Source organism: Aulostomus chinensis, chromosome 20 (assembly GCF_037954235.1).
Source record: "Aulostomus chinensis isolate RoL2024-O1b breed Wild chromosome 20, RoL_Achi_v1.0, whole genome shotgun sequence".
In the NCBI taxonomy this organism is placed as follows: Eukaryota; Metazoa; Chordata; class Actinopteri; order Syngnathiformes; family Aulostomidae; genus Aulostomus; species Aulostomus chinensis.
Genome location: NC_141339.1, coordinates 13,240,546 through 13,252,669, shown reverse-complemented (window position 1 = coordinate 13,252,669; position 12,124 = coordinate 13,240,546). Strand labels below are relative to the sequence as shown.

The window sequence follows — 12,124 nt, the reverse complement described above, 5'->3', positions numbered from 1 at the left end:
GAGGACAGAGAGTGATCACATACACACATGCTTACGCACACACAACTGTGCACTGTCGCACATTTAAATAAGAGATGCACACTTGCGTTAAATGACTTGTGACAAAAGAGGACAATTTGTTTTGTGATTCAGCATGTGGCCACATTATAAATGAGCACTGCTGGATGAGTGTATACCAATATTTACAGTAAATCGGCTTGTGTATACTGACCACTCACGCTTTACCTCATAGCCCACCCGTACGCAACTCTGGGTTTGTGTACCAGTGATGGCATGCTGGTACCCGTATAATTTGTGTAATGGCATGGTTGGAGGCATTTGTTCCACTCCTGTCAAAGTAAACGGGCTTACTTCTTTTGCAAATGAGTGATTCTCTTCAGAACTGACTAGATCTCTTGACAGTGTTATCAGGTTGTTGGGATGCCTTTAAAAATGTCAGTTCACCTAAAGTACATAAAAAGCCACATTGAAATAAAACGCTTAAATTTTCAACTCAGCAGCAGCACTGATTCATGACTGGATGCCATGCGCACAGATACACAAACATCAGATCCTTCCCTCCGCCAAGAGCTCATGTTTTCTGTGTTGTTTGTCCGTCTGTCAGAGGGATTACACAAAAACCTTTTTTAACATTGGGTTTAGCTGCTGTCGCTTTGGCAGAGGACCCTCTAGTTCAGGGCTACCAAGAGTGGGGCCTAGGGTTCAGTTTGGCTCACCAGATTTAAGAATTACAATCAGAATAATAACAAATTTAGAAGTCATTTAAAATAATTTGCAGGGCAGTCTGATAGTTAAATGAAGCAATAATTGCTCTTGTTACGTGTGTTCTCCTGGTTCTGACTGTTTCAAAGAGATTTCTTGCACTTGGAAAAATTGTCCCATAATGTGCTTGGTTTTAGCCCTGATAAAGTTTTAGTGTTGACCCTCTAAAGGAAAAAGTTTGTGCTTTAGTTCTTCAGAGCGCCTTCCAGTTTCTAATGAAGTTGCAGCAACATACCGCTGACAAACCTCTCTCTCCAAACATCAGTGCATTTCACTCTTCTGTATAAGTCAGCAAAAAAGGAAGATGATTTAATGAGGTTGAGAAGCGGCAGAGCAACAGAACCTTTTACGGAAGGCAGGAGTACAAAAATAAAGATGGGTTGCTTCCTTGAACTCTTCACGATGAGCTTTAAACAAAGTTCAGACCAGGTTACGCGTTGTCTATTTTCTATGCTATGAGCTGTACAAACACTGTTGCAGCTGCCTCTATTGATGCCTGCACATAAAACCACAACTATGTGACCCGATACAGTTTGAGGCTGGAGAGAAAACGCTCATCCATCCATCCAAAGAGCTTTTCTGTAGGTAATAGCTGTATATCTTGTGGTCTGTCTAGTGTGTATCACCCTGTCTCTTTTCTGTAAACCACTTTGTAACAACAGTTTTGGAAAGTGCAGTATGAGTGTTCGCTGACAGTCAAACTTGGGGAGTTAAACACAGTGATTGAGGTGGCTGTTGATATTCAAACAGAAAAACTTTTATACTGTCGACAGTATGGGCAGCCGGCGGCGAGTTGAGGCTGGTTTAGGACGTCATCGTGTGTCAGGGCTGCGGCGCTGACAGACGCCCCGCCGGCTCAAAACAAAAACTTCAAAGACACGTAGAAGTCAGATAAGAGGACAGCAGATCGTACACAATTGAAATCAGTGTGGGCGGAGCAAGCGAATGAAAGGACATGAATGGACGTCACCATTGATATATTAAATGCAATAAAAATGCTTCAAAGTTTCCCTCTACTTTCCTCCCATCGTCACTGATCCCTCTCTTCCCTATTGCCTCACTTTTTATCTCTTTTTTTTGTCCCCCTCTCCATCTTACTTTTCTTGTTGTGGGGGGGGGGGGGGGCAGCGCTGTGTTGTTAAGCCAAGGCCATTTCTTCCTCAGCTCTTGAAAGGCTATTCATGGTTTCTTCAATGAAACCCTATTACATTTGTGTGTGTGAGAGAGAGAGAAAGAGAGGGAAAAAGAGAGAGACGAAGAAAGAGAAATAAAGAGAGGGAAAGGTATTTCAGGGGGCCGTGCTACGGTACCATCTGTATGCAAATCTCCTCCGACTTTGGTAAACTCTGATCAAACACTCAGGCCTCCTTTTCTCTACCGTCCCTCCCTCCCTCTCACACTCTCCTCCCTCTTGGTCTGCAATGTGCTCTGCAATTACTGTAGCTGCACAGCCTCTTTGTCAGGCTTCCATATTACTCAGCTAAGGCAATGGGTTCCCTTGAGGAACTGCCCTTCATCCCACACACACACACACACACACACACACATACACACACACACACACACACACACACACACACACACGTTTTCTGCCCCAATACTCCCAGATACCCTCCCTGAATTGTGTACAACTCCCCAAGTATAGCAAGAACCACACCATTTCTGAGCACCTGCGACCACACTGGACCCCTCAACAGATGGTGACACTCCACCACCACCCCCACCACACACACACACACACACACGCACACACACACACACACACACACACACACTCACACTCCACAGATAGCACACAAACAGAGCCCAGTGCAGTGCATGGGTGACGGGCATGCTTTTGTCCAGAGGTTGGGCACATTTCAGGGGCACGCACACACACACACACACACACACACACACACACACACACACACACACACACACACACACACACACACACACACAGGAGCCATTGTTTCCTCCATATGGGAAGGTTAACATGTTGAATACAGATCTGGTGTCCAACAGGACAATGGGGGTGTTGTGGCGAGTGTTGTCAATTAACGCTGGCAGTAATGAAGATCTCAAAACACATGACACAAACAGAGAGAGAGAGAGAGCCACAAACAGGCCACATTATCTCTTGTGTAGCTTTAATGTACGTCGGTCAGTGGGGTGTAAGCCCATTAGAGTTGTCGCGCGCGTGTGCGTGCGTGCGTGTGTGTGTGCGCGCGCGCGCGCGTGTGTGTGTGTGTGTGTGTGTGTGTGTGTGTGTGTGTGAGTGTCTGGGCGGAGGGATAATGAGTATTAATCAGGGAAAAGCCAAGGCCATATGTCTGTTTAACTTTGTAAAATTAGCTTTGGTTCTGATGGCTTCAGCATTGGGAGTAGAAGAAGTTATGTGTGTACTCTTGAGAGGTGTGTGTGTGTGTGTGTGTGTGTGTGTGTGTGTGTGTGTGTGTGTTATGTTTGCTTAGCACAGCAACAGAACAATGGCCTTGTGTACTTTTGTTTAATTTCATATTAAATGTCTCACTTAATTTTGACATCTGCTTTATTTTCTGCTGGGATGTTATTGTCCATGAATTTGTTTTCATCCTATAACCTGGCAGGATAAGCCTCAAGGCAGATGGCAAAAAGGGTTGGGAGGTGGGTGGGGGGTGTCCCATGAGAAGGCACCATACTCCTGTCCTACTCACACGTGCGCTATAAGTGTGCACAAAGACACCAGACTCACCAGACCCCTGTTATGTAATCCACCAGTCCCCCCCCACCGAGAGGCTCAGTCTTGGGCCGTCCCAACTCCAAAACAAAGTCATCAGTCTTCATGCAGCTCTGACTTGTACTGCACTGGTACTTGAGACTACAACCTGTACTACCTTGAAATATAGTTTTTGCTCATGAAACACCCCCCCCCCCCCGCTTCCCCCTCCTCCTCCTCATACCATACTAGGCGATCCTGGCTTTCTTAGGTAAAACGGATTAATCGCATCTATCAACAATGTGTGTTTTTATGTCCTTTTAATTCCCTTTTCGGCGAGTCTCTTTCTCCTTCCCTCTGTGAACACGCTGTCGTGCTGAATGGCTACTCAGACATTGGCAACAGATTTCTCTTTCAGCCATCTCCAGAAAAACGCCCGGCCAGACTCCTGAGTGGCACATATTTGGGCTAAGGCCCGGCTCTGGAGCCACATAGGGGTAGGAGGAGGAGAGAGGGAAACAGAGAGGGAGGTAAGGGGAGGAGGAGGAGGAGGAGGAAAGAGCCATGTGGCTGATGTTGGTAAACAGTATCCAGCCTTGTCCTGGCATTGTGGCAGGCAGCGCGCAACGTTGTGGGGATATCAGGCGCCCGGGCCACACACAGACCAGGACAAAAGGTAGACACACATACAGACATTTGTATTCACACATGCACACACGCACACACACACATGCGGCGTAGAAATACACAGACTAACAGACAAATAAAAGACTCACTCTCTGTGTCTGCCACTCAGCAGCTGCTCCAGTTTCCATGGCAACAGCCTGAACAATGTAGGAAGAGCTGTGTTGGGGCGAGAGGGAAGTGTAGAGGGTGTATGTGTGTGTGCCTGGATGTACTTGAAGTGTGTGTGTAGGTGTGTGTGGGTGGGTGTGAGAGGCTACAGAGGGGGAGGTAGCCGCGGGGGTGCTGAGACAGAGAGGATTCAGAAGACACTCTCTTTATTTCTTTGTCAGGATGGGCAACAAAACAAATAAGGAAACGTGGGGGTAAATAGAAAGTAAATAAACCAATAAAAAAGAGAAGAAGCAGAGAGGGGGATACTAACAGATGCAGCGACAACGAGATATGAGGATTTTTATGATGTCTATTTATTTTTCAAAATGAGGTATTTCAAAGTGCTATGAGTTGCAGCACTAAATGTACATTTTAAAAATGAAAGAAAACATCTTATAGCCGTATACCCAATTCTATGCACCCGATAGTTACAAATATAAACAAAAGAGGAGGAAGATAAAAGGCCAGGTACATGAGGATAGAACACATTTGCTGTACAAAAGAATTATTTGAGATAGAAGAAAAAAATGACAAGATAAAGTGATATCTACTGAGAACTCATTTTCATACGAAAATATAAGTATCAAATTTAGTATGTATCAGGTTCACACTAAAAGCATAAAGGTGTGTAGAATTAGTAATATGATACAATACAAAGAAAAGGAGAAAGAACGCAATATATCATTATATTACAAATGACTCTCAAAAATCGAGGCCTTACAGTACTTTTAAAGGTATATAAACTTCCAGTCTAGTTATTATTGGCAGCTTCCTGACATGTATAAAAAAAAAAAAAAAACAAGGACAAAAATGTATTACAAAACAAGGCAGATCTGAGTGTATTTTTGTCTGTACACTATTGTTATATACAAAAGTGTCGGCTAGCAAGGTGCACAGTTATACATCCACTGACTTGGTTGGAGCACCAGTGTGATTGAGGAGTGAGGGGAACCTGTAGTGGCTTTTTCTTTCTGTTTTTTTCCGTCCTTTTTTTTTTTTTTTTTTTTTTAAACGTGACCCATCAGTCGTCATCGTAGTCTCTTCAGTTTTTGCAGTGGCGAAGGCAAAGTTAAGCGTGTGCACCGCATCTGTACGTGCACTTTGAACTCTCTCCAAGCAAAGTGCCCTTTAACACCCGTCCCTGTGGGAATCCCTTGATTCCAGGCTGGTGTCACAGTGAGTAAAAAAAAAAAAAAAAAAAAAAAAAAGATACAAATAGAAATGATATAAAAGCCTCTCTCTCTCTCTCTCTCTCTCCTTCCTCATCTTTCCTCAACGTGACTGGATTGAAAAAGTAAACCCTAAACATTCTTAACGTCAACAAATGTGCAAAAAAAGTGGCGGCAGTGAAAGTCCGAGCATCCCTCCAGCAAACCCCCTCCCGCCCCCCGCCCCCACCCCCCACCCCCCCACCACAGCCCCGAGGATATTGTGTGATCGTCCTCTGAGATGTTGCACGACAGATATGCAGGCCTACATGTGTGTGCGTAAGTGTATAGGCCTAAGTGTGAGTGTGGATCTAGTTCTGTATGGGGGCCAAAGGGGGTCATCCTGGGTATATGTGAGTGTTTCTGTGGCGTAGCAGTTGTCCGTTAGCGAGTCCTCGCCTGCTCCAGCTTGCGCATCAGCTGCTGTCTGCGAGCCTGCAGCCTGTCCTTCTCTTGCTGGAGACGCATCTCCTCTGTTTCCAGCGAGCTCACGTACTCCGTGGCCTTCTTTAAGATCAGCACCTTCGCAGCCTTCTCGTTGTGTGCCAGTTCTGGAACGTGGTCGCGCAGTGTCAGGAAGCTGGAGCGCAAGTCGTTACGACGTTGGCGCTCCAGGATGTTGTGGTTACGCCGGCGTTCGCTGTCCTCCGAGTCGGAGCTACCTCGTGGGCTGCTGTCTCCGCTGGCGCTTCGCTTGCTGCGTGGCCCCGATGTGCTTGACACCGAGCTGCATGATGTGGAGGAAGACGAGGAGGATGAGGAGATGGTTCTGGAAGGTCGTGGAGCGTCTGAGGTCTTTTGCTTCTTTGGGGGCGGGGTGGGGTCGTCGTCTGAATTGTACGGCGATGGGGCTGCGTAGTTGTGCTGCTGCTGGTGGATCGAACTCCTCTTAAGGATCAGCTCCTGCGGCGCTCTACTTACAAAGCGGCTGACCACACCGGACCCTGAGACCACGCCTCTCGCCTCTTGACTCTTGGGATGCACAGAGATGGTGACTGTGCCTGTTGCCATGGGTGATGCCTTGTTGATTGTGGAGCGCCTCTTTTCTACTGTAACCACATCAATCTCCTCCTCCTCCTCCTCCTCCTCCTCCTCTTCTTCATCATCCTCCTCCTCCTCTTCTTCCTCCTCTTCCTCTTCTTCCTCCTCTTCTTCATCATCATCTTCCTCTTCTGGGAAAAAAAGCAGAACATAGGTGACTTGATCTCTCTGGCACAACAAGTATTCTCGTGTGTGATCATATATGGGGGATCAAGAGTGTGTGTGTGTGTGTGTGTGTGTGTGTGTGTGTGTGTGTGTGTGTGTGTGTGTGTGTGTGTGTGTGTGTGTGTGTAGGGGGTTGCTCAATGCTGTTTGCATAAGCAGAACCCTCTTAATGCTTAGTGTCAGTCACTCCTCAACTAATCTGGTGTGCAGGCGTTGACACGTTGGGTCTCATTGCTGAGCAGACAGGCTGGATTTCTACCTTTCTCTCTCTCTCTCTCTCTCTCTCTCTCTCTACTTCAGATCTTCTAATCTCTTCTGAGACGAGACACTTTTAGTCTATCAGTGCAGCCCCTCTTTAACTTTAACTTTGACCTCTGTGATGAAGATGAAAACCTTCCTCTTACAGCTGAGCTTCTTCATCTTTAATACCATCGCTGAATTATCATTGACTGGCAGCTTTGAAGATGAGAGAAAAGTACCCCGTGCTTTTTATAATAATGTCTTATTATGCTATGAAGAGTGCCATCTCTCTCTCTCTCTCTCTCTCTCTCTCTCTCTCTCTTTCTCTCTCTCTCTCACACACACACAGTCTGGCACTGCCATCAAAACAAAGCTGGGCACAGCTGGGTGGATGAGGCTGCGTTGGCCACATGTGAGGCTGTGATTTAGCTGTTTGGTGTTTGACTCAGAATGGAACAGCTCATTTACTGGGGGGGGGTATAAATAGACTTCTTTGACTGCAGATAAAATATTAGTGAGAATTGTAGTTTCTTGAGTACAAGCGGAGTGTTTCTCATGCGACTTTTGTGTGCCATCTACACAGCTGATTAAGTGTGTGTGTGTGTGTGTGTGTGTGTGTGTGTGTGGGGGGGGTTCTTTGCTCATACCATTTCAACTACAGGGATAAACCCACATTATAGGCTTTTTAAATCTACCCCTTATTGGAGAGAGAAAAGGCGTGCAACACAAAGGAAGAGGAGACTGCGTGCAGCGGAAACGCATTGGCGCGGTGCTGCGTGCAGGATGGAGGGGCGGCAGCAGCAATCGGATCACCCCACTTTAAGTCTCCGGGTTGGAGTGGCGCCAGGGAGACAGCTGTCGACATGGAGCGCTTGTTCAAAGCTGTCACCCCCTTAAAAGAAGCAGCCAGGGCCCTCCTCCAGCCTCTGTCTCCTCCGCCGTGCTGGTGGAGGAGGTGTTTGGCAGGGCCAGGCTTGAGCTCATTGTCAAGCTCTGGAGGCCTTTGTACGACTGTTTCACGGCAAAAACATGCTGATAAGAGCTGTTTGTTTTGGGAACTCATACACAGTGAAGACTGTTGGTGTTTTTTAGAGCAATTAAACACACACGACCCATTTTCCCAGTCTACTACTTCCTGTGTTATTCCTAACAACACTCAAGCTGGAGCGTGTCAATAAGTATTCATAGAGATGTTGTTGTAGTAGGAAATCCTCTCTTATGCCATTAGCTCATGCCTCCCTTAATCCATCAAAAGCATTCATTATTTTATCAGCTCCTCACATTATTGAATACTTCTTCCTCCTCCTCTTCCTCCTCTAAGTCAGTGTGTTGTGTCTTTTTTGTTGTTCAGATGCCAACTGAGTTCAGTAAGGCGCACAATTCCCCATTTTACTGCCATCTGCCGGAAGAAGAGCCCGCTGATTACATAAACCCCGTTCAGTGGGTCACTTCTCCACTCCTGTGTGTGTGAGTGTGTGTGTGTGTGTGTGTGTGTGTGTGTGTGGAATGTAACGAGGTAAACGAGGTAATCCGATTCGAGGCAAGTCATATGAATAAGCTTCAGCCACTCCAATAATTTGGCTTCTTGTTATTGTTATTGTTTCTGTTATTTAGTTGTAACGAACTGTAAACAAAGACAATTGTTGACATTCTTACCGGAGTCACTAGCAGCGCTCCCGGAGGTCGTGGATGTGTTCACGGTCATAGATGAGTCCCTGCTGCTGCTCTTCTTATTGACAGGGAAGGGGAACACTATCGCGGGGTCCACACACTGTGCCACCGAGTTGCGGTTCACCACCTCCGGCGTCTTCACGCACATGTTCCTGCCGCCTCCCGTGGCACTGGAAATAGCCTTACCGAGTTTCTCCGTGACCACTCGCTCCAGTTTTTCCCTGGCAGAGAATCCACTCCACATACAGTCCTGGATAATGATACTGTTGGGGTTAGTATCCAAAGCTGAACCGAACAGATCCACATCGTCGGATGCACCCCAGATATCATCCTCGGGGAGGAGTAGTAGCTCTGAAGCCCAGTCCACTGGGTTCCCCAAGCCGAAGCCCAGAGGGTCTGTGTCCGGGGAGGCAGTCGCCGGCTCCCCCGGTAGCGCCGCTCGGCTCGGAGAGAGGGGCGGAGTGGGCAACAACTCGAATTTCTTCCAGATGTCCTCCCCCGGTGGCGCAGCGTCGGGACCACAGAGGTAGAAGTCGTCCTCATCCGGGTAGAAACACGGTTGTAACGAGTCAAACTCCAAATCTGAGTTTTTACTCATGATCGCCGGCATCCTGTCCCACGATGGAGAAACCTGCCACGGAACAAAAGGTACTTTAGTCTCCAGAATATGAGTGCGCCTCTCCCTCTCAGTCCTCCTCTATCACACCTGAGAAGTGCGGCGCAGAGAAGCCCACACACAGACACAAGGTCTGCTCCAGTACATTCCACAAACACACACCTCTGTGCCTTCAAAACACGCGCACACAACACACACACACACATCTCACAGGAAGCTGTGCGTAAAGGTGACCCACAAAAATGACGCATTGGCTCACCTCTCCAGAAACATGTGATGTTAGAGAACTGCATGTAAATATCATCAACCACATAAAATATTTCATATAAAACTGTACTCGCAGAGGAAGGCTCGGAAGATGCTCACCTCGTCCTGACTCGGGATGAGAACGTGCGGACCGATACGTCTGGTAAATCGCTGGCAGGAATACAAACACCCGATTTGGAGCAGTCATCTACTCTGGGAGCACAGACAGTCCTCTGACACACACCGCGGCTGGCAGCAGAGTTATACACTCTCAGTCGTGCAGGCAAGACTCCTCCCTCCGAAAGGGGGGGGGGGGGGGGATACAGTCGGGCTTTGGGATTTTTGCGACGCGGGAGAAAAACTGGCATGGAGGTGTTTTTCAAGGTGAATCAAGAAATGGACAAAACGCGACAGGCAAGAAATACAGGAGTGGTGGCAATGAATGGCGTTAGAAAGTGGGAGATGTCGTTACAAAAATATAGAATATTAATGATGTTTTTTTCACTTTATCTCTAAACAAACCCATTGTTGGCAATTTATTACACATCAATTTCAAATCATTTGCGTCATAAAAGAATATATAGATATAGATATATATCAGTTATGTATTACAAGACATAAAACCGTCCTGCTGCCCCCCTCCCTCCTCTTCCTCCTCCTCTTCAATCCATAGCTCCAAATATCATTCCCTCTTTTGTCTAAGGGCCACCAGCATCCTGGGATGTCAGACTCCGATGCGCCCTCCTACGGACACTTAGAGGAAGTGCAGCATATCACAACACCCACCACCCGTGAGATGACCTGAGCGAACCAGACAAACAAACACAGATAGACACGTTTTAGTTTTCCTTTTTGTGTGAAATTAAAACGATGGGGAAATTACTCTCCGATTTATCAAACAATAATATAAAAAAATTAATGATGATGAACTTCAATTTTCGCCGGAAGGAGATTTGGGACAATAGGCCGAGGAGTTTCCAGTTGTCTCCGGGATGAGACAGGATCCGAGAGGAGCATGTTACGTAACCGCAAGCGGTGGTTGTAGCCTGGAGTCATTCCCATTCCCTTTTTCTAATGACAGCTTAGCAGGAATGGCGCATCTGTAATTATGCACACAGGCAGTGCCGCGCGCCCCCCCCCCCCCCCCCCCCACACACACACACCCTCGGATATTGACTTAAGCAACGTTTACAAAACGGATTCAAGTTGAACGCCAGCTGTGAGAAGGAGGACAAACATGGGGAGAGTTTAACAGTGTTGTAATATTAAAAGGCATGTTTAAGATAAAAATAAGAATTAAAAAAAAATTAATTCACACAGTCGTTCATTTCCTATAGCGGTCTTTTATACATTTTATGTTCAAAAAGTGTTAATGATAAATACAAACCTGACATCACATCAAATCCAAGATTTGAATAAGAAATACTAACATATATTTTATTCCACACATTTTATTTTCTTAAGCTCCCTGATGTTGCTTATTTTTGAGTTCAAACAAGCAGAGCCAGTGAAAAGTGAGAATGTGCAGCTGTTGGAGGAAGAGCAGGGAGTTTCCTGGGACTTTAGGGGGGGTGACTGGTGGTGGTGGTGTGTGTGTGTGTGTGGGGGGGGGGGGGGTCACAAACTCCCTACAGGCTCTCCTTTCTCAAACTACTGTTGGAACTCTGCAGGAGAAGCTGCTTCCTCTGTGAAAGCGAGCTGAGAGTGGGAGTGAGAACACCAGAGAAAGTTGTTGTTATTTTATGCATCATAGTTAGACAGGAAGCTGCTTGTTTTTTAGGGATTAGTAGAGAAAACAGTTAAGGGGGTGGGGGTGGGGGGGCTTTCGGAAGTGATGCGTGCATTTGAAGAAAAAAAAAAACCCCAGTGTATTTCAACTGGTTTAGAATGTATTCATTAATATGTGTATTGCCTCGGATGCAAATAGAAGGAAAGTGCCGGGACGACGCTGGCGTCTTGGCCTGTTGTTTTAATGACATGCCCAGTCTCCATCCCTCCATTCACCGCTGCACCAGGACATGGATGGTTAAGCAATTAGGCCAGTTTTGATAAAAGATTCATAAGTCACCCCAGTGGAGGGAGCAAAGACAAGCATGTTGGGAGTCCGACCTGCCACAGTGACATGGCGACAGGCTCGGGTTGGGTCAGAGAGCATCATATCAATACTTGAGTGAGAGTGTGTGCGTGTGTGCGTGTGTGCGTGCGTGCGTGTGTGTTTACTCTTACATTCACGTCTTGTTTTCTGTGTAAACACTCGGGGATGCGGTAAACACACGTATATAGAGTCGGCGCATCGCCACACCCTGGATACACAAATGAGCCGAGTACATCTGGATTCACGCCGATGCAGTTTGACTCATTACAGCTCATCACAACTGCGTCTTTGAAAGCACTGGTGAATGTGAACATGAGCGATATACATCTGCATCATCATCTTTGGCCTTTACAATCATGAAAAAGTCTCAATAAGAAGTGGAGTGCTTGAATATCAAGGCGTTTACACCACGTATTTTCTGGATATGATGTCATATTTCTGATGCTGCTGATTTTCATCAAACGCCGTGGAGCGTCAGAGCTTTATTTAAGTGGCAAGTATCAGTCAAGAAGCGCCATTACTCATAAAAGTTTACTTTAGTTTGCTATGAATTGTAATTGTAA

The 12,124-nt window shown here is 46.5% G+C and overlaps 2 protein-coding genes across 4 annotated transcripts in view; one reads left to right on the top strand and one right to left on the bottom strand.

Annotated features, from left to right (window-relative positions):
• Positions 1–12,124, top strand: part of LOC147242890 (uncharacterized) — a 151,412-nt gene that overhangs the window by 84,465 nt on the left and 54,823 nt on the right. The window lies entirely within an intron of this gene.
• On the bottom strand, positions 5,683–9,952 carry mycn (MYCN proto-oncogene, bHLH transcription factor). The gene is made up of 3 exons (XM_086190188.1): positions 9,587–9,952; positions 8,590–9,235; positions 5,683–6,659 (listed from the first exon to the last, which is right to left on the bottom strand). Exons 2-3 carry the CDS (start codon positions 9,212–9,214, stop codon positions 5,872–5,874), a joined length of 1,413 nt encoding a protein of 470 aa, XP_086046314.1. The 5' UTR covers positions 9,215–9,235; positions 9,587–9,952; the 3' UTR covers positions 5,683–5,871.